The sequence below is a fragment of the Dasypus novemcinctus genome, chromosome 12 (genome assembly GCF_030445035.2).
Source record: "Dasypus novemcinctus isolate mDasNov1 chromosome 12, mDasNov1.1.hap2, whole genome shotgun sequence".
NCBI classification, from domain to species: domain Eukaryota; kingdom Metazoa; phylum Chordata; class Mammalia; order Cingulata; family Dasypodidae; genus Dasypus; species Dasypus novemcinctus.
Window position 1 is genome coordinate 107,934,831 of NC_080684.1, and position 27,256 is coordinate 107,962,086.

The following is a 27,256-nucleotide window of genomic DNA, read 5'->3' on the forward strand; positions in this document are numbered from 1 at the left end:
CACTCTGGCCGCCATGGTCACGCTCCGTGCCGGGCGTGTAAACACCGCTCTCCTGGGGAGGCCGGTGGGCTTCAGAGGTATCAGGTGGTTTCTCTGTCTTGTCCAGAGACCAAGGCCTCCAAGTGCTCCGTGTCGGGAGGAAGGAACCCTGTGACACGGTGGCCTCCACTCCATTCACTTAGCACCGTGCAGAGGAAGAGCCACGCAGTAGACGGGTGGCATCCTCAGTGGGGACCGTGGAGGTGGAGGGGAATTCAGGAGCTGTGCCCTCACCTCTGCCCCCTTGCCTCTGCAGACCCTGCCAGCGAGACGGCCCCGCTGCAGCGCTCCCAGTCTCTCCCACACTCGGCGACCGTGGCGCTGAGCGGCGCGTCCCCCGACCAGGGTGTCCTGAGCAGCGCGGCGTTCAGCGAGAGGGAGGCGTCCCGGCTGGACAAGTTCAGGCAGCTCCTCGCTGGTCCTAACACTGACCTGGGTGAGTTCCTCGTTGGGTAAAGGACGTGGGCCTGACGCAGATGAAGGTCCTCGAAGGACTTGGCGCCGCCCCCCAATGGAGTTTACCTTACGTGATCCATTTGGCTAGTTTTGTACTGCCGTGTTAGCCTATTTTCAGAAACAGTTGGCCCACGTCTCTTCTGTTCTTTTCTCTTACTGCCCCAACTGCCCTCTCGGCTCCTTAGAGCCACCCTTGGTGGTCTCTGTGGGCCTGCCTGTGACCCCTTGCTCTTGCTCGTGTCAGGAAGAGAGCAGCTCGGGGGTCGCAGAACTGTGTCTCCTTTGCTTGTTGTGGGGCTGGTAGGCCCTGAGCGTGTGGGAGAGGGGACCGGCCGGAGCCCCACTGCAGCGGCTCCCAGGCCACATCCCCAGGCCCTGCTGCTGACATGCGAATCCTCTTTCTTCCACTCCTTTTCTGAGTACTATTCAGTGCTAGAAGCCTTGGCCACAAAATCACTCAGCGATGCCCTGGGGGAACGCATGACAGGCAGTGACAGGGCCCAGAGGGCCGGGTGCAGGAGCCGAAGTGCCTGGCGTGGCCAGGAGGGGCGGCCGGCGCCCATGCCCGGGCCCCCTGGAGCCCGGACGCTCTCGCTGGGTGGGGAGGCAGGTGAGGGGAAGAGCCCTTAGACAGGGCAAGGAGCTCGGGGCCACACAGCAGGCCTGGGGAGCCATGCGCGCCGCCGCTCCACTCCAGCTCCAGCTCCTGCTCTCGTTGGTTTTTTTGTTTTTTTGAATCAACACATGGACATCTTAATACACCCCAAAGCGCAAAAAGATGCACAGTGAGAATGAGTCATCTTCCTCCGCCCCTTGATCTCCCCTTTTCACTCTGCCAGGAGCTTCCTTCCAGAGATGGTCTGCGCACTTACTGTTCTCTAACTTTTTAATTTGCTCTAATTTCACACTAATAGAAAAGTTGAAAGAACAGGACAAGCATTCCCTGTCCTCTTTACTGAGATTCACCGGTTCATGTTTTGTTCTAGTTCCATTCTCTCTCCGTCTCTTTCTCTGGGTGTGCGTTTTCTTCCCGAGCCACTTGAGGGTCAGCTGGGGTGTCACATCCCTCCATCCCGTTCACTGTATTACCTGCAGACAGGACGGTATTCTACAGTCTCAGCCTAGAGAAGTTGGGAAGTTAAACGCTGGTGCAGTGCCGTTGTCCCATCCCCAGCCCACGCTTACGTGTTGCCGTGGGGCCGCCAGTGCCCTGCGTGCTGTTTCCTCTAGTCTAGACCCAGGGCAGGATCAGGAGCTGCAGCTGTCGAGGCTCTAGTTTCCTGCAGCCTGGAGCGGGGACTCCGTCTCTCTCTGAGTTTCTTGACCTTGACATTTTTGAACTGTACAGGCAAGTTTTTTTGGTGGGCTGTCCCTTGATTGGGGTCTGTCTGATGTCTCCGTGTGATGGACACAAGTCAGTCACTTGGGTAGAAGCACTGGTGCAGCTCAGCCGGAGGTGGGGGGTGGCGGTCTGCCTGCTGTCGCGGGGGGCCTTGGATGCTGGGCTGAGGTGGTGTCTGCCACCCCCCTGGGGAGTCCTGTCCTTCCCCTTCGTAATTGAGAGGTCGTTTGTGGGGGTGCCTCTGGGGTCTCTGCCTCTTCACGGTCTGTGTTCTTTCTCTGCACGAGTGGGAGCAAGCCCTGCCCTGTTCTTGCTTGTGAGGCATTCCCCTCTCCTTTTCTGTAGGAGCTCTTGGAGGCTCGTTGGTGGTCGTCATGCTCTGTGGCTCCCTGTTCTGCGGGGCCGTGATGAGCTTCAGGCCCTGCAGAATGACCTTTATGTCCTTCCTGGTTTTCTGTTGCCGCAACAACTTGAGAGCTCTTCTCGGGCACTTGCTCCTCATTCTGCAATAGCCACGTTCACTGAGTGTCCCTGAGGCAGGGCAGAAGAGAGGAGCGGGGAGAGGGTGGCTCCTGTGTTTCTGGTTGAGGGACGTTTAACCACCGAGGTGGGAGATAAAGGTGGCCATGCCAGCCGGGTATCTTCCTGTGGCTTGAGTGTGTATTTTAGACTCTTTCTTAACATGCAGATGTACCTTCTGTGCTGATCTGGTGACCTTTGATATGGGTACGGAGGCAGGACCATGGTGGCTGAGGCTGTTCTTGGGACAGATACCTGTGTGGAGTGTTGACTCCTTCCCCAGCACACCCACCCCAGCTCCCTTGCAGCCAGCTCGCGGCCTGGCCTGAGCAGGCTCCTGGCTTCTCCTGTCCAGGCCTCCTGCTCCATGTTTGTCAGAGTGGTGTGGTTAGAAAGCTGACTCTGCAGGTGAAATGGGACAGTGCATTTAAAATTCAAATCAGCAATGCTCAAAATGTCCCTTATTTTTATTTGTTACTTTCATTTGCATTGACCTGCCTCTTCTCTAACTTGATTTTTATAATATTGACATAGGCGACCACTTTTGCGATAGTTGACAAGTCCAGGTGCCTCACAGGTGTTTTCTTGGGTGTGTTTAGTGGTTCCTAAAAGTAGGTGGGCGGCAAGGAGATAGTGCTTTCCCCAGATAGCCAAGTAGCCAATGGGAAGAGAGATGCTTGGGTGAGCCGCCCTTCTGAGTTAGGGGCTGAGTACCTCGTCACACTCTTCTCTCGGACTCTGTTATTGGAGTAACATTTAGAAAAAATTAAAATCATACTTAAAGCTCTCAGGACCTATGGAGAAAATGTTTGTATGAATATAGATTGAAAGCTTAATTTGTGAGTGGGAAATTATTCTGTTAGATTGGTAGGAGTATGGATTTTTTCTTCAGAATTCTGTTTAAGTACAACCTACAACCAAAAAACTGAAACTAAAGCTTTCAAAGTTAAACAATGACTGGATCTGTGTTTAGTGGCAAGAGAACACATAGCCAGCCAATTTGCCTGTATTTATGCGGCTTTTAAGTTAGCTTTGGAAGAGAGTGGAATACATTTATCCTCACTTTACGTAAAAGACATAAGCGGCAAATATTTGCCAATGTTGGAGAAGGAGATCCCTGCTGTGAGAAGTGCTCGCAGAAACGATCTCCCTGCTGCACTCTGCGCCCCTGCTCCGCTCACCGCGCCCGGCCGAGTGCCGTTTTCCTCTGTGTCGCTTGTGCTCTGTTGTGAGCCTGGGACGAGAGTTGCCAATAGACTTTAAAATGGCCCGTCTGCACTTAGCTCTGACTCCGTTTGTTCATACAAAGGCTGCCTGCCTCGAAGCCTGGACAAGGGCCCTCGCAGGTGTCCGTGTTTGCCACGTGAGTCCAGCACACAGTTGCGCTTTGTGGCAGGACGCGGAAGGTGCGGTGTTCATGGACTGAGAGAGGGTGGACTGTGTGGAGGTCAGGTGCGGGCACTCGAGGATTCAGAGACCAGTACCAAGGACCCCCCTCGAGTCGAGGAGGGGCGAGACACGCTGCGGCTCCCCAGGTGAGCGGCCGTCCGCAGGCGCTCAGGTGTGCAGTGGGCAGGGCCTGCAGGGGGAGGCAGAGGTCTGGGGGAAGGAGGAGGGCGTAGAACAGGTATTGGGCTGTACTCGCTGGAGCAGTGGTCTGCGGGGTTCGTGACTGGTGGGCAGCCCCGACGGGGCTGTGTTGACACGAGTTGGTGCCGGCCACGAGGTCACTGCCCAGTTGCACTGACTCACTGGGAGGTGCGCCCCGTCTGTCTCATCAGCGGTGGAGGGGTGTCAGGCCTTCCTCGTAGGACCTGGGGAGGGTCAAGTGCCTGGCGTTGTTCATTCACTCGGCTGCGTGTAGAGAGCATGGCCAGAGGCCACGCACCCGGTCGGCCCTGGGGAACCAGGCGCGTGGTCCCTGCCCTCGAGGTGTGACTCTAGTTGGGGGAGACAGACCAGAGGAGAAAGTCGCTCTCCAGGAGCGCACCGAAGGCGCGCCGTGCGTGTGGAGGTGAAGCCTGGGCACCTGTAGCCGTTCGATATTATTGATGAAGCCCAAAAAAATACTGGATTATATTTGTAAACTGATCTTTTCCTCTGGGCATGTTAGATTATATTGGATTCAGAGGTTTGCTGATTAAGTGATCTTGTGAACCTCTTGTGCCAGTAGTTGCTGAGCCCCCACTCCTTGGTGGGTGGGGACTCGCAGATAAAAGGCATGGCAAAGGACAGAATTGGGGCTTTAATGATGTTGGAGTTTTGATGTTGGAGTTTGATGCTGAAGCCGGGGCCCCAGGGAGAGAGAGACAGAGCCCGTAGCCTGATAGTCTACAGCTGACCTTGTGGAGGAACCAGCAGAGTCGAGCCCAGAGGAGCCCAGGAAGCCTGAGCCCTGGCAGACCTCGGCAGCCGTCTTGCTCCAACATGTGGAAATAGACTTTGGTGAGGGAAGGAACTTATGCTTCTGGTCTGGTAACTAAGCTCCTACCCCAGGTAAACACCCTTTATAAAAACCAACCAATCGCTGGTATTTCGAATCAGCGCCCCTTTGGCTGACTAGTACGGCGTTGCAGCAGGGTGGCCAGCAGAGACCTTTCGGCACAGGCCCCCTCACGGAGAGCGCTGCGTGATGAGAGAGCAGGCAGGTGGCGGGGGAGTGGCCACCTGGCTCAGAGGTGGGTGGAACTTGAGGAACTGCAGGTGCCTTCAGGCTGGCGCCTGGGGAGTGAGGGGTGCGGGGGCCAGCAAGGCTGGAAGGGGCCAGGTCAGGGGCCTTGGAAGGCCAGGAGGAGCTCTCTGTCACTCTTGAGTGCAGAGAGAAGCCTCTGAACTGGGGAACACTTGGCACAGAAAGCGGCTGCTGCTTGTGGCCAGAAGAGCCCCTGCTGCCTGCTGAGCAGGGTGCTGCCGGTGGCCTTGGGCTGAGGCAGCGTCCTCGGGTAGCCGTTGAGGTGGCCTGGTCTGGCGGGGACGGGGCAGGCGGGTCTGAGAAGAGGCTGGGGCCGTAGACCGGGGGGCCAGGCAGCCAGGGGCCTGGGCGGGCCGGATGGGTCTGGGGGCTGCAGGAGGTCGAGCTGGGGGCCCTGGAGGAGGTTGCTGAGACCTGGGCAGCTTGGCGCCTCGGGGCTGTGGGGACGGACCAGCCAACGGGCACAGAGATCAGAGAGGACGTGTGCCCTCCGCCGGGCGCCGAGGTGGGGAGCGGGCAGGCAGCGTGTGTGAGCACGCGTGAGTGCTGCGCCTGGGCTCCTTACAGCTGTGCTGGGGGGGTGTGCTGCTGTGTAGTGATCACACCCCGGGTGCCCATTCACAGAAAACCCTCCCAGCACACCCCCACTCAGCTCGCACACGGGGGTACTCACCTGTGCTCACACTGACGTTCACACTCAGGCGCACACGTGCCCTCACACACATTCACACGCACTCCCGCACTGCGTAGCCTTGTCTTGTTCTCAGCAGAGGAGGGAGGTGGCGGCCCCCGGCTGCCGTGGCAGCGGGAGGGAAGCGGGTCCTGGGGGCCTGGCGCGCCGCCCGCCTCCTGGCCTCTCTCCGCGGGCGCCTTGCCCGAAGGCCCGGCTCCTGGGCGGCAGGAGGGGCTCGCCGCGGGCTCCGGGTGCGGGCTCTGGTTGCGGGCTCAGCCTGCTGCCGGGAGGGCCCTCTGGTGGCCAGGCGCCGGCGCTGCAGCCCTCGCTGTACTGCAGCAGCGGAGCACAGCCGGGCATCTGTGGCGGGCGTGTGTGGACACGCGTGTGCCCTGCGTGTTCGACTTGTTTGCCCAATGTGAGGGCAGTTTCAGAAGATAATTGCATGTCGGTGACCCGAAGGCGGACGCTCTGGCCACTTGGTCCTTCCTGATGCCCCGGAGCGCACAGGCCCCTGGCGGGAAGCAGGTGGCTCGCAGCCGCCGCATCTGGGCTGGCCTTCCCCGGCCCTCGCCGCCCTCCGTGCTGCCGCTGCCCCCAGCCCCTGGCCGCCCCTCTGGCCTGCCTGGTGGCTCTGGTCTGGACCACGCGTGGCTCGGCCGCTCACATTGCATCCTCGGTGGGGGCGTGGGCAGCGTTTCTTCTTGGGCCTGAGGCTGGTGGTGCCGGGAGGTAACGCTTCCCCGGGGCAGCACCGAGGGCAATGGCCGGTGCGCGGGATCGCCGACTGCGGGTACCGTGTAAGAGGTGGGGCGGGGGAGTGGCCGCCCCACTCGGGCCGCGGGGTGTGGGCAGCTCGGCTTGTGGGCTGGCTGTCTCTGTCCTTAGGGTTTGAGGGAAGAGCCCTGACTGGACAGCCGGGCTCCCGCAGAGGCTCGGGCATGCAGGAGAGCGCTTCGCCCCACGGGGGCTGAGGCAGGGCCGGCCAGCTGGCTAGGTCCTCCAGGTCCCTGCTCAGACGTCCCCTCCCCATCAGGAGCGCCCGACTGCCACACGGGATGGCGCGGCCCCCGCCCAAGGCGCCGTGCCCACTGTACTCCCTCCAGGGACAGGCCAGCATTGGCCTCACGCATCTGCTTGCTCAGTTTATCCTGCCTCCCTTGGGGCCTGCCTGGTGGGTGCTGCAGAGAAGCGGCTGCTTATTAGACGCCTCCCTTCTTCTGGGGCACCCGTAGTCCTCACTCTCTGGTTTTACTTTGTTTCTTTTTTGAAAAAAATAGACTAGGTGAGTAATTATCATGTACATTCAAGCGTCACTGAACAGTGACTCCCCTTGGTTTTCACGTCTTGTGGCTCTTTGGTTATGCGCCCCTCGCCCCCTTCCCACCAGCGCCGTGCCCGAGGCTCCGCGGTCTCTGCCCGCACGCTCCGCCGAGGGGAGGCACGGGGCACGTTTCCTTTCTCACCGTAGGGTGTCTGTGACAGTCAGTTTCAGGTTTGGTATTGGAAGTTAGAGAAGTGGAAGGTGGTAACACAACAGACCACGGTGGCCCCTGCTGGCACGTGCTGGGTTACTGCAGTACGTGCCTGCTTTTTACCTCTTATTTGCCACATTCCCCTGGGTCTCGCCAGGACTTCAGAGCTCCCCAGCACAGGCTGCTCCGGGCGCCTCCTCTGCAGGAATCGGGGGTGAGCGTCTCGATGAGCACGTGCGCTCAGGGCGCCCCTCACATGGCCTGTGTCCTTTTTAGGGATATTTTCACTATGTGTGTGCATTTGAACTGTATGCCATTTCACTCAGCTTAGAGTAAACCACATTGAGTATTATTTAGTGAAAATTAAGTATTTCATTTACTGTCTATTGAAGGACCTATCTTCAGTTTAATAGGAAGCTTTTCAGATAACTTATTTGTACTGACTGGTCATTTTCAGTGTGTAATCTTTTTTTTTTTTAAAAAGATTTATTAATTTATCTCTCTCCCCTCTTCCCCCTATTATCTTCTCTCTGTGCCCATTCACTGTGTATGTTCTTCTGTGTCTGCTTGCATTCTTGTCAGCGGCACTGGTCATCTGTGTCTCTTTTTGTTGCATCTTTTTTTTTTAATTTTAAAAATTTTAAAAATTTATTTTTCTCTCCCTCTGTGTCCATTTGCTATGTGTTCTTCTGTGACTGCTTCTATCCTTATCAGTGGCACTGGAATCTGTGTCTCTTTTTGTTGTGTCATCTTGTGTCAGCTCTGTGTGTGGGCGGCGCCACTCCTGGGCAGGCTGCACTTTTTTCACGCTGGGCGGCTCTCCTTACGGGGTGCACTCCTTGCGCGTGGGGCTCCCCTACGCGGGGGACTCCCCTGCGTGGCACAGCACTCCTTGCGCATATCAGCACTGTCCGTACGTCAGCTCACCACACGGGTAAGGTTTGAGCCCTGGACCTCCCATATGGTAGGCAGACGCTCTGTCAGTTGAGCCACATCCGCTTCCCTCAGCATGTAATCTTAAAAGCAAACTTCTAAAACTGTTTGTGCGTCCTGTACCGTTTTAAAGGAGCAGTTGTAAACCTCTGTCTTACTACCTGCCTTTTTGCTCTACTAGTTTCTATTAGAGATGAGGAGATGAAGCAGCTAATCAAGCGTCCTATGCTGTCGTAGGCCCTTCCTCTTTGAGGGATAAGAAGGTGGCGGGAGGAGTGTGGGATGCTCTGGGGCGCGTTGCCCCAGCTCTCTGCAGCACCTCGCCGTGTATTTTGGCTCCTGCTGTCCTCTGCCTCTCCTGGGGCCCCTTGAGCCGCTATCTGTCCTACCCTAGGACGTGTGCCCCGGGGGCCGTGGCACACCCACACCTCCTTGTATTCCAGTGAGTGCTGTGCCGCGCTTTTGCGTAAATGCCAGTGGAATTTATTAACCCCAGCAGTCGTGATCTCTCCTGCCCCTTGCTCCTTCAGTGGCTGCTGGACCTCTGGCCACCAATGGACATAGGTTGTCTTAAGTCAGGGTCTGTCAGTCAGGATTTGTTTGCCTGCAGGTGAGAGGAAACCTGACTAATGGGCGATTCTGCTCCATGGCCCCTGCTGGCACTGCCTTGCCCTTTGCATGGCGTGGCCCGTGCTCCTGAGACTCCTTCTTGTGTCGCGTCTGCCTGGTGCTGGCCTGGTGCGGGGAGCAGGTGAGCAAACAGAGGCCCCAGGAGCGGGGCGAAGCTGCCTTCTAACCCCACTTTCCTTGTCGTGCACACTGGCTGCTCACTTTAACGGAACATGAAAAATCCATTTTTAGAAATTTGATAGAGGGTTGAATCATAGATGATTAAAAATAAAACAGGAAATTTCTATGAATAGAAATGCAAGGAATGGAAGATGAAAACTAATTCAGTTTGGCATTAGAACTGGATATAATTCAGGAAGTTAAAGAAATTTTAAGTCAGGTACCAAAAATAAAATAAGGGAGGGAAAGAACATCCTCTTTATCCTGGTTTTCCTGTGTGGGCTGAGACGTTGCCAGGTAAGGCTTTAGTTTTAGCCAACTCTTGAGAGATCAGTATGAACCGTGGAGGCCTTCTGTGACATCTTAGACATTCAAATTGTTGCTAAAGGGAAAAAGTTCAAGTTTGTTTCAAACGATTAAAAAAGAATATAGCTACTTCCTGGATAAGTGAGTCTTTAAAAAGTTTTGTTAGGATATATTTGCTTAACCTGTATTTTAAACTTGGATGTGATGGATATATTTTAGATTCTAGATGTAGGAATAACCCAGTTTCAGGAGGTGTACCTGCCTGTCCCCCGCCACCTCGCACTTGGCGTCTCGTGGTCAGCAAAGTGTGTGCTCTGCCGTTGCCCAGCAGCCCTGCCAGCTCACCAGCTTCGCCAAACTTGGCATGCTGCAGTAGAGTAATGCAGACCATTTATTTTTTAACTCTTTGAGCTCCCATTTCCTCATCTGTGGAAGGGATGACGCTGGCCGCCGTACCGCTTACGAGGCTGGCAAGCGTCCCCACGAGGTGGTGAGCCCAGTGCCCGGTGCGCAGCTGGCACTCCCTGTGTTGGCTGCCGCGTTATCGCTGCTTGTTTTCTATGTTCATCCCCCCCCTTTCATACAGGCATTGAGTTTTCTTGCGTTTTTTTACCCATTTTTTCCAGTTAAGATTATGCCGTAAGCCTTTCTCATGTGGCTGGTCTCCAGAACCATGATTTTTAGTGCTGTATGTTTACTAAACATTGTTATTAAACTGTAGATCAGTCTAAATCAACATTGAATTTATACACCTAATCAAAATCTAGACATATTTGTTCAAAATCTGTAACGTAAGCCACCCTGATGGAAGTTGTTCCCCGACGCTCTGGGGGGAAGGTGGGTGCGAATACGCAAGGGTTCACCGCTTCCTTTTGAGAACTGGAGGTGCTTACGTGGTTGTTGGTTCACTAGCTTTTCTTTTTTTCTTTTTTTTTTTTTTTTAAGATTTATTTATTTATTTAATTTCCCCCCCTCCCCTGGTTGTCTATTCTTGGTGTCTATTTGCTGCGTCTTGTTTCTTTGTCCGCTTCTGTTGTCGTCAGCGGCACGGGAAGTGTGGGCGTCGCCATTCCTGGGCAGGCTGCACTTTCTTTTCACGCTGGGCGGCTTTCCTCACGGGCGCACTCCTTGCGTGTGGGACACCCCTGCGTGGCAGGGCACTCCTTGCGCGCATCAACACTGCGCATGGGCCAGCTCCACACGGGTCAAGGAGGCCCGGGGTTTGAACCGCGGACCTCCCATATGGTAGACGGACGCCCTAACCACTGGGCCAAAGTCCGTTTCCCCACTAGCTTTTCAACTGAGGAAACCACATTATGCAACGATAGACAGTCCACATCGTCTCTTTGGGCTGACCCAGTGTCGGGCATCCCGTCTCCAGCCCAGCTCAGCAGCTCTCCTCCTTGTCTCCTGTCGCAATGGTCTGTATATATTCATGTGAGCACATGTAATGAGCGTGTGCAAGTGCCCCCCTCCTTCGAAGACACGAGTGGGGTTCCCAGGAGTGCTGAGCACGCCGAGTGGACATCGTGAGCAGAGCTCATCTGCCTGGGGTGAAGAAGCTTATGGATAGGAAGTTACCATGGAGATTAGACGGTGGCAGGCATGTCCAAGGACTATTCTGGGATTCGATCCCTCTTTGACTCTTGTGGACATGGCAGCTGGGGGGCAGCAGGAGCAGAGTGGAATGGTGGTGCTACGAGGAAATGGCATCCTCGTGTCAGTAATGCTTGGGCCCGAGAAATCCACACTTCCATGTGTCCCCGTCCCTGCCCCAAAGGGCCTGTTTTATTGTGATGTCATAGTTGGGTCATGTATATTCATATTAAATTTTTTTTAAGTAAACTTTTGTAATAGTCAAAAAATATAATCACGAGTACAAGTGTTCTATGCCCTTTTTGCTCTGAAAAAATAAACATTGAAGAGACTGAGAACAGGTACTATTTAGTAGATTTGTACAAACATCCTTGATTTTATTCCTAAGTGTCAAAATGGGATAAACTCATCAAATTTTAACTAGAATATCCTGGATGGACAAGATTTTGCAGAAGTTTAGTCATGAGGAGAATTTTTACTTTTATGCAGCAGTGAGGACCTAATTGGGAATTTTTTATTCTTACAATCACCTCTTCTGGGTGCCCCTCTTATGTATGCCCCACTAGTTATAAATTACTCAAGTTAGGTGTTAAATTACCTCCTGGAAAACAGGGTCCATGAGACAATGTCATTTTGCCCTCCTGTGAGTACTGCGGGGTCAGCGAGGAGACCCTGATGTGCCCAGTGGTGTCCGCGATGGCCGAAGAGCTCGGCTTCTGCTGTGAGCAGCCCCTGTTAAAGAGTGGAAACAGCAGCTGCTGGGGGCTCGTCCCCTTCATGGCAGGCGGTAAGCTTCTGGCCCCTCCGGGGTTGTGCTCTGGAGCCCTGGCCAGTGCCTGGTTCACTGAGGCCCGGAAGCTGCTGAAGCTGGTGGCTGTTTTCAGGCTTTGGGAATGTGCTCCCGAGCGGTTGGTGCAAATGGCCGAGTGGGAGCTTAGCGCCAGCGCCTCGTTGTTCGCTGCCTGCCCTATCAAGCTGCCTCTTGCCTGGGACCTAGATGGCTGAGAGGGCCAGGGCTCTGGAGTGGCAGCAGTGGCCTGCCCACCGGCTCGTGTGCTGCCCAGGGTCGGTGTCGTGGACGTGAGGCACTACCCGAGTCATCCCTGTGGGCATTCCAAGAAGGTGCTGAGAGCAGCCCTGGTGACGTCAGATGGCACGTGAAGGAAGGAAAGGGCAGCCAGCCCGTCCTTACCAGGCTGCAGGGCTCCTGGGGTGTGTGCACGGCAGCCCCCGGTGTCTGTGTGCACGGCAGCCCCTGTATGTGTGCAGCACCCCCTGGTGTCTGCGTGTGTATGGCACCCCCAGTGTGCGTGTGTGCGCAGCAGCCCCCAGTGTGTGTGCGTGGCAGCCCCGTGTGTGTGTGTGTGCACGGCAGCCCCAGGTGTGTGCGCAGCAGCCCCCAGTGTGTGTGCGTGGCAGCCCCGTGTGTGTGTGTGCACAGCACCCCCAGTGTGTGTGTGTGCGCAGCAGCCCCCAGTGTGTGTGCGTGGCAGCCCCGTGTGTGTGTGTGTGCACGGCAGCCCCAGGTGTGTGTGCATAGCAGCCCCTGTTGTGTGTGCGTGGCAGCCCCCTTTGGTATTTCGTGGGTGCCTGCTGGGTGTGGCACCACCATCAGGCACACAAAGAGTGCTTGGCCAGCGAAGGGGAGGGTGTCTGGCATTGGATTAGAGACACATAGGCCGTGATGGCTTGTTCATTGTGTTTAATGTGTATTTACAGTCTTTCTCCACGCCAGAATATTAAGCCCTTTGGACTATAATGATTTTTTTGGGAAGAAAGATCTTTGTGCAGTATTGATAAAATCTTTCATTTTTCTTTTTCTCCTGGCAACACGCTGAGTTCTCAAGAACTTCATAAAGGCCAGAAAGAGGAGGTTCAGGGAGTGAGAGACCAGGCACGGGTCCCCCGGCAGCACAGCCCCGGCCCTCCCCTGCCTCCGCTCGTGTGGCTCATCAGTCCTGCTCGGGCCCATGACTGGCAGTGGAACCATTCCATCTTCTTTTAGGCTTACACCCTTGGCTCCCTGTATTTTGTCCAGATTAATGTCCCTTTGTGTAAGAGCTGGCACGTTGTGCTGCAGCACTGGGTGTGAATGTGCCCTCTGGTGTGTCCCCGACCACTGGGTGCATGTGGCCCTCGCACTGCACGCACACCTGGGTCTTCAGTGTACAGGTGCCCAGAGCTGAGCCTGGCAGAGCCACTGAGCCCCTCCTGCTGTTCCGTGGTGCCTAGGACCAGCTCTCAAGGAGGGGTGCTTTTATTTCAAGGCCGGCTGGCCCCAGGGCGCCTCGGGCCTCGGGCCTCGGGAGCGGCCTGGGCAGGGCTGCATGTTCCGCTCCCTCTTCTTCTTTTTTTTTTAAGATTTATTTATTTCTCTCCCCTTCCTCCCCACCCCGGTTGTCTGTTCTCTGTGTCTATTTGCTGCGTCGTCTTTGTCTGCTTCTGTTGTTGTCAGCAGCACGGGAATCTGTGTTTCTTTTTATTGCGTCATCTTGTGTCAGCTCTCCGTGTGTGTGGCTCCATTCCTGGGCAGGCTGCACTTTCTTTTGCGCTGGGCGGCTCTCCTTACGGGGCGCACTCCTTGTGCGTGGGGCTCCCCTACATGGGGGACACCCCTGCGTGGCACGGCACTCCTTGTGTGCATCAGCACTGCGCATGGGCCAGCTGCACACGGGTCAAGGAGGCCCAGGGTTTGAACCGCGGCCCTCCCATGTGGTAGGTGGATGCCCTAACCACTGGGCCAAGTCTGCCACCTGTTCCGCTCCCTCTTGAGGTCCAGGGCAGGACTCTGGTTCCCAGCATGCTCAGGTCCCTACAGGCGGGCGGGAGTGGGTGCGCAGACAATTTGGCGAGCTTGCTCTCCTGGCCAGGCGCGGGTCCTGATGGTGACTGAAGTTGCAGGGACGGCTCATTACCTGCAGTCGTGCGGGCCAGGAAGGCCTGCTGGGAGTGGCGAGGGGCAGCAGAGGGGCCGCATGTGACCTGAACGCAGGGTTCCTCTGCCTCTTTCTCCACCCGTCACATGTTTTGTAGGTGCCGCCTGGGAGCAGGCCCTGGGCCGAAGGTGCTGCCTGCTGCGTGGACTCCTGGACAGGTGTCTATTGATGGCTCTCGCTGTGGGGTGGTCTCAGCAGCTGGGCGTGGGGCAGCTGCTTAGTCAGGCTTCTCCAACCCAGCATAGCAGGGTGTGTGTCTCGGTTTCAGCCTCTGGGCGTCCCTCTTCTCTGTGCCTCTGCCTCTGCCTCTGCCTGTGTCTATCTATACCTGTCTGTGTCTGTGTGTGCGTCTGTGTCTCTGTCTGTGTCTATGTCTTTCTGTCTGTCTTTCTATGTCTGTGTCTATATTCAGTTGTCTCCCCTGTAAATATTAGGTTTGTACAGGAGCTGACTCACGTGAGCAGGGGATTGGTAGGTCTGAATTCCCTAGAGCACGCCTCGAGCGGGAACCTCGATGAAGGTGACACTGAGCCTCCTAGAAGCCGGCTGGCAGAAGTAGAGCTAGGAGTTCTCCTTCTGTCTTCTGAACTCCGCAGTGGTCCCTTTAAAGCCTCCTGCTGATTAGATGACGAGCCTCCTCTCGCTGCTGAGGGAGGTCTCCTTGTTGATTGTAGATGCAGTCAGCCATAGATGCAGCCATCTGACCGAGGCTTCCCCTCATAGTAAGAGGCCAGTGTTTGCTTGACTGGACAGCTGCACTCTGTTACCTAGCCAAGCTGACCTGTGAAATTGACCATCACAGGAGGCTATCCCAGGCCTAAGTGAAGACCTGTGCTGAGGAACCCTGGGGTGCAGTCGGGGTGGTAGGGATGATGACATCGCCAGCTTATTGAGCCGTGGACTGAGCATGGTACGCTCGGTGTCCATGCAGTTATTCTCAGAGCCTCAGTGGGTGGAGCCATGCTTGCAGCCAGCGGTGTTGAGCGAGCCGTGCTCCCGCATGGAACGCGTGGCTCTGAAGAAACCAGCAGTGCAGCCGGGCCAGAGCTTTGGAGTCGGTGTGTGAGGCGAAGGCGTGTGGTTAGAGGCATCCGAGGTGCTGTGACAAGAAGCCTGGGGTGGGACAGGAGCAGCCGAGGTCCCGGGCGTTGGCCCTGCCCCCAGCCAGCTCACGGGCCTCCTTGCCACGGAACCATCCTTAGCTCCAGTCTCCTCGTCGGTAAAATCCAGGTTTTGGCGCAGATGGTAGCAGAGCTCTGGATGTCTTTGACACTTAGACTTTGTTCTGCGGGTAGTTGGGAGCCATGGAAGGTTTTTGGGCAGGGGAGTGGAACGGTCAGAACCTTGCTTTGGGGGGTTAATCTGGCTTCTGCTCCTTTGCGATAATCCTGCTGTAGGGCTGGAAGTGACAATGTGGGAGACCCCGTGCAGTTCCGCAGCAAGTGCCTTGGCTGTGCTCTGAGGCCTTCGTGCCGATTTGTGGGCCTGAGGGAGGCGTTGCCTCTCACCCTAGTGGCCCCCTCTGCTGCACACCCGGCCCTCGCAGCAGCTCAGGGAGAACGAGGCTGTTGGTGGCTGGCGGCGGCGGCGACCAGGCGTGGAAGCGCTGGGGCCCCGGCGTGCCGCAGCGGCCCGATGGGGAGCTGGTGTTTGCGGCGCGGCGGCTTGGTGGCGTGCTGGCCGCTTTGTCGCATGCTGGGCTTCGCAGCCTCCTCACCACTTTGCCCAGCTCGTCTGGCGAGGTGGCCCGTGCCTCCTGGGACCATTCGGAAAAAAAATTTTTTTTGAGGTACTGGGGGATTGAACCCAGGACCTTGCATGTGGGAAGCCAGCACTCCACGAGTGAGCCACATCAGCTTCTCTGAGGTGTTTTTTTTTTTTTAAAAAGATTTATTTATTTATTTAATTCCCCCCCCTCCCTGGTTGTCTGTTCTTGGTGTCTATTTGCTGCGTCTTGTTTCTTTGTCCGCTTCTGTTGTCGTCAGCGGCACGGGAAGTGTGGGTGGCGCCATTCCTGGGCAGGCTGCACTTTCTTTTCACGCTGGGCGGCTTTCCTCACGGGCGCACTCCTTGCGCGTGGGGCTCCCCTACGCGGGGGACACCCTTGCGTGGCAGGGCACTCCTTGCGCGCATCAGCACTGCACATGGCCAGCTCCACACGGGTCAAGGAGGTCTGGGGTTTGAACCGCGGACCTCCCATATGGTAGACAGACGCCCTAACCACTGGGCCAAAGTCCGTTTCCCTCTGAGGTGTTTTTTTCATTTGTTTTGCTTGTTGTTAATTTTTTTTCCCCCTAAGAGGCACTGGGAACCAAACCCAGAACCTCCTATGTGGGAGGCAGGAGCTCAACCACTTGAGCCACATCTGCGCCCCTGAAATGGGATTGTAATGGGTGTGGGCGAGAGGAGTTTGCACAAGACTCAGGATAAAGCAGAGTTTACTTTTAGAGAGGCAGCCAGGTCACTCCTCAGTATTTTAGAATGAATGTATCGATCCTTGTTTTTTTTTTTTTTTTTAAAGATTTATTTATTTACTTAATTTCCCCCCCTCCCCTGGTTGTCTGTTCTCTGTGTGTATTTGCTGCGTCTTGTTTCTTTGTCCGCTTCTGTTGTCGTCAGCGGCACGGGAAGTGTGGGCGGCGCCATTCCTGGGCAGGCTGCTCTTTCTTTTCACGCTGGGCGGCTTTCCTCACGGGCGCACTCCTTGCGCATGGGGCTCCCCCACGCGGGGGACACCCTTGCGTGGCACGACACTCCTTGCGCGCATCAGCACTGCGCATGGCCAGCTCCACACGGGTCGAGGAGGCCCGGGGTTTGAACCGCGGACCTCCCACATGGTAGACGGACGCCCTAACCACTGGGCCAAAGTCCGTTTCCCGATCCTTGTTTTTTATTATACTTGTAATCAAATTCAGGGACTACCATTCGGTTTACTTGAAAATGTTCTTAATTCTGTAAACCTGAATTCACCTGTCTTGGCTTTCAACAGTCATCTTTTCTTGTTTGGTTCTGCCAAAGTCCTTGTGCATTTTCAGCCTTCGCCGTTTTGTATCTCGGCACTCTGCCTTCCCGGTGTGGCTGCTGCTTCCGTGTTCCTGGCACACCGTGCCGTGCCCAGAGGTGCCCGGGGCTGCTTCCTGTGCCCCCGCCATGCCCGCCGCCCACCGGCCGGTTCCAGGCAGCCCCTGAGGTCTTCAGTGCGCCTGTCTCCTTATCTCAGTGGCCCTCCAGGACAGACCGTTAGATTTTTCACTGATATGCGCTCTCATCTGCCATTTATTATGGTCATTTCCTCAGGAAAATGTATATTGAATTAGTAAGATGTGAATTTCCTTGTCTGTGCTCCTTGTATCAGAAGTCATTAAAACTTGTATAGGTTTGGATCTTGTATGCATGAAAATTCTGTCCGCATTACCTAAACCAGATATTCAAATATGATATCTACTTAGCAAAGTCATTTTTTGAGTTGTAGTATGCAGGATTCAATTTACAGTTATATTCAGTGAGATTTTAAGTTTGCTTTGGCCATTGTAGCTGATGTTCCTTGAGAGAGAGAAACCTTATTTTCATTTTAACTTTTCATTGTCTTCCTCATTTTCTGGACTTAAAGAAGAGCCCTTTTAGTCATAGCAAAAGTTATTTCTGAGTCTTTCATTCAATTAAAATGCATATTGAGCCCCTCCTGGGCCGGGTGCAGGCTTTCCAAAGGCCTCTGCTCTCCTGGGAGACAGCTCTGTGGTGGAAGTGGTAGCCGAGCCAGAAGGATTAGGCTCAGAGGATGTGTCAGGCTCTGGGGAAGCTCCAATGAGCAGGTGCAGAATTCCGCCGGGGGCGTCGGCAGGGCCGGGGTGGCGGGTGCGAGTGAGCGGGGCCTCCCGGCTCCGGCTCCGCAGGGCAGGTCGCAGTGGAGATGGGCTCTCGGTGCTGGCCACTTCAGCCCAGCGACCGTCTCCACCCAGGACTGGGCTGGGGCTTTCCAAGAAGGAGGGGCACCTCATGGACCAGGAAATGAGAGCCTCACCCAGGGGGGATTTGGGAAGGCGCATAGCTGGGGCGCCAGATTGCATGGTCCAGGCTGGGAGGCGGAAGGCCAGGCTGCAGGCAGAGGGGTCCAAGGCCCCCAGAGCTGGGCGCCAGGGTCATTGCAGGAACACATGCCTCACTTTCTTGTGGGATATTAAAGTTGTTCGTCTCTGGCAGGCTTAAATATAATTAAAATGATAAAACGTTCAATGTTTAAAGCCTAATAAATACTGAGAAGAGCAATAAGAATAAGAACGATAGCCTCTAATATTGTGTGGCGCTTACAACGTGCCAGGTGTGGTGCCAGGCCCTTTCTGCGCACTTGCGTGTCCAACCCCCACGACACGCCCGGGAGGCAGACGCTGTCCTGATCCCAGCTTCACTGCCGGGGTGTCGGAGGCTCAGAGAGACCCAGGTCGCAGAACTCGGGGTGCTGCACCAGGCCCAGTCTTGGAGGGGTCCCGGCCACTGGACGTGGCCTCACCTGCAGTGCTGCTCAGTCTCCCGAGACCAGGGCCGGGAGGAAGGGCTGGGGGCAGTCACAGGCTGCCCTCCCCAGCGCCCCCGGTGCTAGAAGAGCCTGCCCTCTTTTGGGGCAACCTTCCTGGGGTGTGTGGGGTCAGGCAGCCTAGCCAACTGTGGGTCTTGCTGTTCTTAGTTGTTATAAATGTTTCCCGTGGCACTCGTTTTTTCAGAAACCTGGTCGCTAGTGGCTGTGTAGTAGGCACTGAAGGAGTCATCTCTCCCGTTGACTGACAGATGAAGCACCCCTCAAGCCACTCCCCTATTATTCTGGAATGTACGCAGTTTCCAGTTGTGTTCTTTATTTCTTTGTGGCTGTTGCTAACACTGTACAGAGCATACTAGAACATAACTCTTTAACACATCCAGTATTTCTTAGCACAAACCCTGAAGCATGACACGGTATCAAATTGGTCACTTGCACGCTTGCCCTGTCCGCGTGGCCCCTCAGCTCCCCAACGGTCCTGTGCTGTGGGACAGCAGCTGTCGTTGGGTTCCTCTTGCCCTTCAGTTTGATCCCCGTCAGTGTATTTTTTTTTTTTTTTAAAGATTTATTTATTTATTTAATTCCCCCCGCTCCCCTGGTTGTCTGTTCTTGGTGTCTATTTGCTGCGTCTTGTTTCTTTGTCCGCTTCTGTTGTCGTCAGCGGCACGGGAAGTGTGGGCGGCGCCATTCCTGGGCAGGCTGCACTTTCCTTTCACACTGGGCGGCTTTCCTCACGGGCGCACTCCTTGCGTGTGGGGCTCCCCCACGCGGGGGACACCCTTGCGTGGCAGGGCACTCCTTGCGCGCATCAGCACTGCGCATGGCCAGCTCCACACGGGTCAAGGAGGCCCGGGGTTTGAACCACGGACCTCCCATATGGTAGATGGACGCCCTAACCACTGGGCCAAAGTCTGTTCCCCCCCCCCCCCCCCCGGTCAGTGTTTTTGAACAGAAGGGCCCCGGGCACACAGGTTTACTGGGCCTCTTCCCACGTGGTTTTCCTCGGAGCGTGCCTTCATACTTTCCCTGTGTTGGATTTGCTCAGGTTTTTCTATGCGACTTTCCAGATTCCTCGTAGGTCAGCGTACAGTCTACCAAGACTTCAGCCGTTTCTTATTCTAAGTTATTACTCACTCACTCATGGGTTTTCTCACCTTTGATTTGAAACTTCTCCTTAGCTTCTCCCTGTGCGGCCATTGAGGACTCAGGGAAGCACTGATCAGCCACCTCCTGCCCTCAGGCGTACCCATGACCAGAGGCGGGCAGGCAGGCGGGTTCTAGGTCTACAAGTGGAAAGGCCGAGCAAGGGAAGGGTTCTCCCACAGGGACATCGCCCTCCGTGGTAAGAGACCAGAGGCTTTTCCCCTAAGAGAAGAGCGAGACAAGGAGGCCTGCCTTCATTGCCGCCTCCAGCACTGTAGTGGACGTCCTGACCAGAGCCAGCAGGCAAGAGGAAACGGTGGAAACTGTCTAAGCTTGTTTACAGATGATATGATCCTGCCAATAGAAGACCCCAGAGACGTGGAGTTGTCCTGGATAGTGCTTCACGGACAATTATGGGACACTGTAGATCCCCCCAGGGCCCACTGGATGGAACGTGAGAGAGTCTGGGCTATGATGTGGACCATTGACTATGGGGTGCAGTGATGCGCAGAGATGAACTTACCAGGTGCAATGGATGTGTCATGATGATGGGAGAGAGTGTTGCTGTGGGGGGAGTGGGGGGCGGGGGCGGTGGGGTTGAATGGGGCCTCATATTTTTTTTTAATGTAATTTAAAAAATAAATAAATAAATAATTTAAAAAAAAAAAGAAAAAAAAAAAGAAGACCCCAGAGAACCCGCCATAAAACCACTGGCTCGATAAGCAAATTCTTCCCAGTTGCAGGTACGAGATCAGCCCACAAAAATCAGTTGTGTTCCTGTACACCAGCAGTGAACACTCTACAAGGGAAAGTAAGAAAACAGTTCCATTTACGGTGACATCCAGAAGAATGAAATACTTAGGCATAAATTTAACCAAGGAGGAGGATTCCTTTAGACCTCAGTGGGTGGGACTTTTTGGGGGGGCTGTGGAGGATGGAAGACAGGGAGGGAGAAAGACATCACACGGCCTGGGACCATGTGGGGAAAGGCACAGAGGCGAGAGACGCACAGGGGGTCCTGGGACCCGTGTGGGAAGGTGTGTGTTATAGTTGTTAAAGGCAGCCAAGGCAATATAACAGAAATGACTTGGCTTTTACAGTGGGGGTTGAATAGTTTAAAAGCTTACCATTTCGTGGGAGCGGGTGTAGCTCAGGGATTGAGCGCCTGCTTCCTGTGTATGAGGTCCTGGGTTCAGTCCCTGGTGCCTCCTATAAAAACAAAAAACCAAAACCAAAAGCAAAATACCATACCGTTTTGAGGCTAAGAAAAATGTCCAAACCGCGGCTTCCCCAGGCAATGCTTTTTCTCCCCGAGGCCGCTGCCAGCGTCCTGGACACTCCTCTCTGCGTGGCAGGGCATTCGGAGGCGTGTGCTGGGCCTCCCTCTCCTCTGGCTCCGTTGGCCACAGCTTCCTGCCTCGTGCCTCTCTGCTTCTATGTCCGTCGCATTCAGCTTCGGGCTTCTGGGACTTCTCTCTGTCTCTCTGTCCGCATTGTCCGCTTATAAAGGCCTCCAGTGAAAGGAATAAGGCCCACCCTGGGTCACGCCGTTCTGATGTGCCCTAATCAAAGGCGCTAAGGTGATGTGGTTTAATCTAAAAGTCACACCTGCGGGAATGGATTAGCTCCAAGGACGTGATCTTTTCTGGGGTACAGACAGTCTCAAGCTACCACAGTGGGGTTGGAACCTGTGGGGGTGTGAGTGTGTGCATGTGATGTGTGTGTATGGGTGTGTGGGGTGCACGTAGAGTGTGATCCTGGGCGTGGTGTGTGGGAGTGTCTGCCTGTTTCTGAGAGAGGAAGCTTGCTGAGTGGATGACGCAATATGTATATATGTACACATCTATAGACACACCTGTACGAGAGCCATACTAAGTCAACTTTTAAAATAAAACCACTAGTGAGATCTGTTCTGTTCTGTTCTGTTTTGGGCACTCGTGGGTCTTAGGAATGTGGGGTGTGTGCTCTGACGGCCCAGCTCATTTCAGTGCTAATAGCCTCGTGGGGCTCGTGGCTCCCGTCCCGGGCAGCGCAGGTGCAGGGCAGCGTGGGAAGAGGGGCTGCCTACCAGGGTGATGAGGGTGGTCTTTCTGACGGTGCGGAGCTGGAGCCCAGACCTGACTGCCTTGGGGGAGAGCCCTGGAAGGGAAAGGAACCAGTGCCCGGCTGGGGGGGTGAGCTCAGCGCCCGGGTGATCTGCAGAGAAGGCCTCGGGGGAGCGTGGAGGCAGGTGGGCCCTGATGGGGAGGCGGGGGTCCGTTCATTCGTGGTGAGACAGCAGTGGAAGGTGCTAGCAGGGCTTGGCCTGCCCTGAGCCAGTCTTTTGGAGACCAGCACTCTCATTTCACTGGAGTGGGAAGAGCGCCGAGCTGGGTGTGGTGGGCCTGGGCTCTCCTGGTGGCCGAGTGGTGGTCACAGAGGTACGCAGGTGGGCTGGCTGCAGGGCTGCCTGTGGGACATGGGAAAAAGGGCGTCAAGGTGCCTGTTGTGGTAGCGCAAGTGTTTGGGAGAGATGGAGAGGACCTGGGAGAAACAGATGGGAGGAAGTGAAGGCTGGTGGCCGAGTATACGGTGCCGTGGACACCCCCAGGTGGAGGGCGAGTTGGCTGGGACGTCGAGGCGTCTCCAGCCCAAGGGCCCACAGGCCTGGAGGACGGGGCTGGGGCTCCTCTCTCTTGGTGCTGCCCCCCTTGGGCAGTCTACCTGGATTTTCCCGAGTGTGTGGTCGTCCTTGTTGTTCTCAAACACTCCCGAGTAGCCGTGATCTAAAAACCCAGGACTTGCTCACAGGCGCCCTTGGCTCTGTGGGGTCCCGTCTGCTTTTGTTTCTCCCTCTCTTAGGGTGGGTGTCCGTACTTCTTTCTCTCTTGGGGGTGCCCTGCTGCCTCCAGCCTGGTGGCTCCAAGCAGTTGAACTCTCAGCCTCACCCCCACCCCTACCCGACCTGAGGCCGTCGAGCTGAACACAGTCCCCGGACCTGCAGTGGCTTGGCTCTCATCACTGCCCTTTCCACTCGGTGCTGAAAGCATGCTTTCTCCACTGATATAATTGTGTAACCCCCCCCCCCAAGATAATGGTGAGTATTAAATAAAAACTAGTGAAAAGGAGAACAGTTCACAGAATATAAGGCACTGGACTGCTCTTTCTTCATTGAGCAATAACTCACGGACCTTTCCCGTGCATAAACCTCCTGCGTGAAAGCACTTGCTGACGACGTAGCTTTCCATCCCTGGCTGGACCCCAGTTTGTTTGGCCAAGCCTAGGTTTTTCCCAGTTTTTAGCCACTGAGTGCTACCTGGAGTAGCCTTGGGCCTCCATCTTTGCTTCCATCTGTAGTGATTTTCTTGGGGGTAATTACAAGGTGCACAATTATTGCTTTGAAGGATATGCATAAGGCAGAGCACCAGCCCAGGGCCTGGAACCAGGAACCCTCAGCAGAGGCCGCGAAACGACGGCGGCCCGAGAGAAGGCACGTTGGTGCTCGCCGTGTGCCTGCACGTCTCCGAGCACGTGACACGTTGACATATCTCGGTCCCCAGAAGCCCTGTGAGGTCGGAGTTGTTGCTATGCCCACTTTACGTCTGAGGCTCAGGGTATTTGGTGCTGAAGGCTGGAAGTCCCTAGCTGTGAAGCAGTCGAGCCGGGCTTTGAGCTCAGCGGTCAGCTCCAGGGCACACCTGTGACCTCGACACTGCGTCCAGGGAAGTGTGACCTGAGTCACGGCACGGCTGGTAGAGGCCGCTGTGCTGTGCTGGGGCAGAGAGAGGCATCTGGCATTCCTGGCTTCTCCTGGGGGCTTGCGCTTGTTTTTTTATTTATTTTTATTTTTTATTTTATTTATTTCTCCCTCCCCCACCCCAGTTGTCTGTTCTTTATGTCCATTTGCTGCGTGTTCTTCTTTTTGTCTGTTTCTGTTGTCAGCGGCATGGGAATCTGTGTTTCTTTTTTTGTTGTGTCATCTTGCTATGTCAGCTCTCCGTGTGTGCGGCACCATTGCTGGGCAGGCTGCACTTTATTTCGTGCTGGGTGGCTCTCCTTACGGGGCGCATTCCTTGTGCGTGGGGCTCCCCTGTGCGGGGGACACCCCTGCGTGGCGCGGCACTCCTTGCACACATCAGCACTGAGCATGGGCCAGCTCCACACGGGTCAAGGAGGCCTGGAGTTTGAACCGCGGACCTCCCGTGTGGTAGACGGATGCCCTATCCACTGGGCCAAGTCCACTTCCTTGGGTTTGTTTTTGCTGCCTCTGGCCCCCTTCCTCGACAGAGAGCCCCGGCCCCGGCCTGGCTCCACGCAGCCTTGACTTGTGACCTCTCAGTTTTCTGAATGTAGCTTCCTGCACGATGTGAATCGTGGTATTTCCCTGATTCTCAGATGCTTGAGGAATGTGGCAGCAGCCTGTCCAGTCTGCTCCTTAACTGACGTGTGAAAAGTTAAACTGGTAATCAATGTCACTTTAGAACTAAAGGACTCTGTGAGTCAAGTGTCCACCGTAAGAGAGTTTATAGGAGCGTCTCACCCCGTGGCCGCTTGGCCGGCTGGTTTCTCTAGCATGCTGGCTCCTAAGTAGATCGACTGGAAACCTCCCAAAACCCTGAATGAAAGCCTAGCTGCTTTCGAGTCGGAGCTTCGGCTCTAAGGGGTTTCCTACATCCTGAGCTTTGATTTTCCTGTACCTTGCCCTGTGGAAGCAGGGAGCAGCTTCTGCGTCAGCAAGCTATTGCAACAGAGGTGCACCCAGGGCTGATGTCCGGGGGGCGAGGGTGGCCGGTCAGCAGCCTTCTCCCAGCTCGGGATGGACCCACCCATTTCAAGTCCAGAAGGAGACTGAGGAGCCTGGAGCTCCCCTGGTCTCACCCCAAGCTCGGCCCACCAGGCTTCGCGGCCAGCGCATTGCTAGGTTGCTCGCCAGGCAGACGGCAGGGAGGCCTGAGCTGGGGTTTGAGTCCAAAGTGGAACTCCAGGCCACTGGGCCCAGGGGGCCTGGCTCACAGGCCTCCGAGATACCTGTGCAGTGAACCAATGGAAAAGAAAATCCACTTCCAGCTTCCTTTTTTTAAAAAAGACAGATTAGCTTTCTGTAAAATCTCTTTTTCTTCCTTAGCCAGAGAGCCGTCAGCAGAGACTCTTTCCTGGGTCCTGTTGTGGCGTTGATTGGCAGGGTGCTCTGTGCCTGGAAAGCCAATCGCACTGACTCTTCTTCCTGGTCCCTGCGCATCTCGCGGTCCAGCGGCGCTCCCTGGTTGTAGGCTGTGTCCCATGACGTCTAGTGCCATCGCTGCCGCTCTGGGGTTCCCGTGGGCATGAGCGGGGCTGCTCGCTTCAAGTGGGGAGCGGAGTCCTGGGCCCTTCGGAGCGGCGCTAGCCAGCTGCGCCCTGTGTTGCCTTGTCACCCTGTGGCAGCGGCTTGGCCGCTGCCAGGTATTCCTGGGCCCAGGCTCCTCTGAGGTGTTGGTGCTGTGCTCCTGGTTCCAGGTGCGTGACTATGCCTCACCCAAGAGTGCTTTCCGCAGAGGAACGCCAACCCAGACCCCGGAAGAGCTCCTGATCCCTTCCACGGAACCGCGCTCTGAACGTTTCGTGCACCAAATGGCGCTTTATAGATGACGACTTTACGAGGCCAAGTCCAGATGGCCTCCAGGACATCTGATGAATGCAGACGCTTCTGCCCAGACCCTTGTCGGCGTGGTCAGCTGCCCCGCATGACCACGCAAGCAGGCCACCTGGCTCGCGGCTCTGGGAGGACGGCAGGCTGCACGCTGCTAGGCAGCCAGGGAGCCTTCGCCTGGGGTGCGGCCGTCCTCCCCGCACTCCAGCTTGGCTGGACCCTGGGAACCACGTCAAAACTTCTGACAGATCTCATGCAAATGAGGTGACAGCAGCTTCCCTCTGCCATCCCCCTTACCCCCAAAAGCAACCCAGCCATCAAAAGGCCAGTGCCTTGCTCAGTGTTGCAGAAGATGGCCTTGTTAAACAGGCCTGTGATGTCACCTAAGGGTCTTTGTGTGCTTTTCACTCCATCCATTAGCACCCGGAGGGCAGGGCCTGGCATGCCCCCACTGCCTTCCTTAAATGCAGCCAGGTCTTGGTCATGGTCAGTGTCAGGCTGGGAATGTTTGGAGGTAGGTACCTTGATTCAGCACGATCCGCCTGCCCATGGATTAACTGGTGTATGGAAAGGTGATAAAGTTAAAAGACGGTGGTGGTGTAGTTCTCCAGGAAGCGAGCGAGCATTTTAAGTGGCCTGATTGTCCCCTTAGTGGGCCATGCTCTGGTTTGAAAGGACGTTGGCTTCTAAGTACAACTGCTCCACTTTGCCTCTCGCATCTCCCTGCCCCTCTGCCGTGGGACTCGAGTGCAGGCCTCACCGTCTCCAGCTGGCTGTGGTGACAGTCTCCCACCTGGTCGTCCTGGGCGTGGCTCCTCCCGCTGCCCCTCCACGGCCCCAGCCTGCTCTGGAAAGCTCAGCTCCTGCTCTGAAGCCCTTGGTCAGCTCTCCACCCCCTCTGCCTGGGACGTCGGGCCGAGTCCCGTCCCAACCCGGCCTCGTCTCCTCGCTCGTCCTGCACTGCTGCCTGCGCCTCACTGGGCTGCGGGCTCGTCCCCGCTCTCAGTCCCCCCATTCCCTTCCGCAGCACACGTGAGCCCCATTCCCACGTGCCAGATGCACACCTGTGTGTGTTCATGCTAAGAGCAACCTGTGGGCAGGTGCTGTGCTCAGCCCCGCCTTCAGGGGAGCTGCGGGCCCTGAGTCAGCACCTTCCCCAGGTCGGTGCTCGCTGAGCTCGCAGGCCCGGGCCCTGCCCGGCTGACCTGGGCCCCTTGTCAGCACAGCTATGTGCACTCCCAAGCCCTGCGTCAGAGAGAAATGCCGCTGCTGGCTCGCTTCGCCCACCCTGCCCTCTGCTGCAGGTGGAATTCATCCTGCTGTTGTCTGTCACAGTGCCTCATGGCTGCTTGTGGCCTGGGCTGAGAGCCCCTGGGGGGTGGAGAGTGCGATTTCTTCATCTCCAGCTTCCATGGGGCAGGGCCTTTGGAGGTACTTCGGCAGCCCAGGCAGTGATTTTTTTTTTTTTTTTTTAAGATTTATTTATTTCTCCCCACTCTCTGTGCCCATTCCCAGTGTGTTCTTCTATGTCTGCTTGCATTCTCATTAGGCAGCTCCGGGAACCGATCCTGGGATCTTCTGGAGTGGGAGAGAGGCAATTACTCTCTTGTGCCACCTCAGCTCCCTGTTCTGCTGTGTCTTCTTATTTTCTCTCCTCTGTGTCTCTTGTTGCATCATCTTGCTGTGCCAGCTCTCCAAGTCGGCCGGCACTCCTGTGCAGGGCGGCTTTCTTGCGCTGGACAGCATTTCCATGCAGGGGGCATTCCTGCGCGGGGCGGTATTCCCATGTGGGCCGGCACTCTGCGTGGGCCAGCTAGTCCTCTCCAGGAGGCCCTGGGCATCAATCCCTGGACCTCCTATATGTAGCCGGGAGCCCAGTTGGCTGAGCCACATCCGTTTTCCTTTGAATCTCTTCCAAAGAGATGTTCTGCAGTTCGTCCCCCTGGACGGCCCGGTGGCAGCACCCCATCATCTCCTGGTCCCTTTGCTCCAGGACTTTGATGAAGCTGACTGTGTTAATGTTGCTGATTTGAGACAAAACTCTTTTGACTGACTTAATAGCATGGAGAGAATACATCCTGTTATCATTGCTGCCACATTAATACTGCATCTGGGGGGCCAGGGAAAAACTGAGAGAAGAGAAACTTGGTGCATAATTTATGAAAGATGAGTCATTAAACAGGCATTTACGAGGCCTGTTTGCCCACGGTGGAGAAGG

General features: G+C 55.7%; 1 protein-coding gene across 2 annotated transcripts in view; it reads left to right on the forward strand.

Annotated features, from left to right (window-relative positions):
- The window catches only part of TBC1D22A (TBC1 domain family member 22A), a 361,556-nt gene that overhangs the window by 28,386 nt on the left and 305,914 nt on the right, over positions 1–27,256 (forward strand). For both annotated transcript variants that reach the window (XM_058308954.2, XM_058308955.2), the window contains exon 4: positions 296–475. In XM_058308954.2, coding sequence (XP_058164937.1) covers positions 296–475 — 180 coding nt within the window. The remainder of the gene's footprint in view (positions 1–295; positions 476–27,256) is intronic.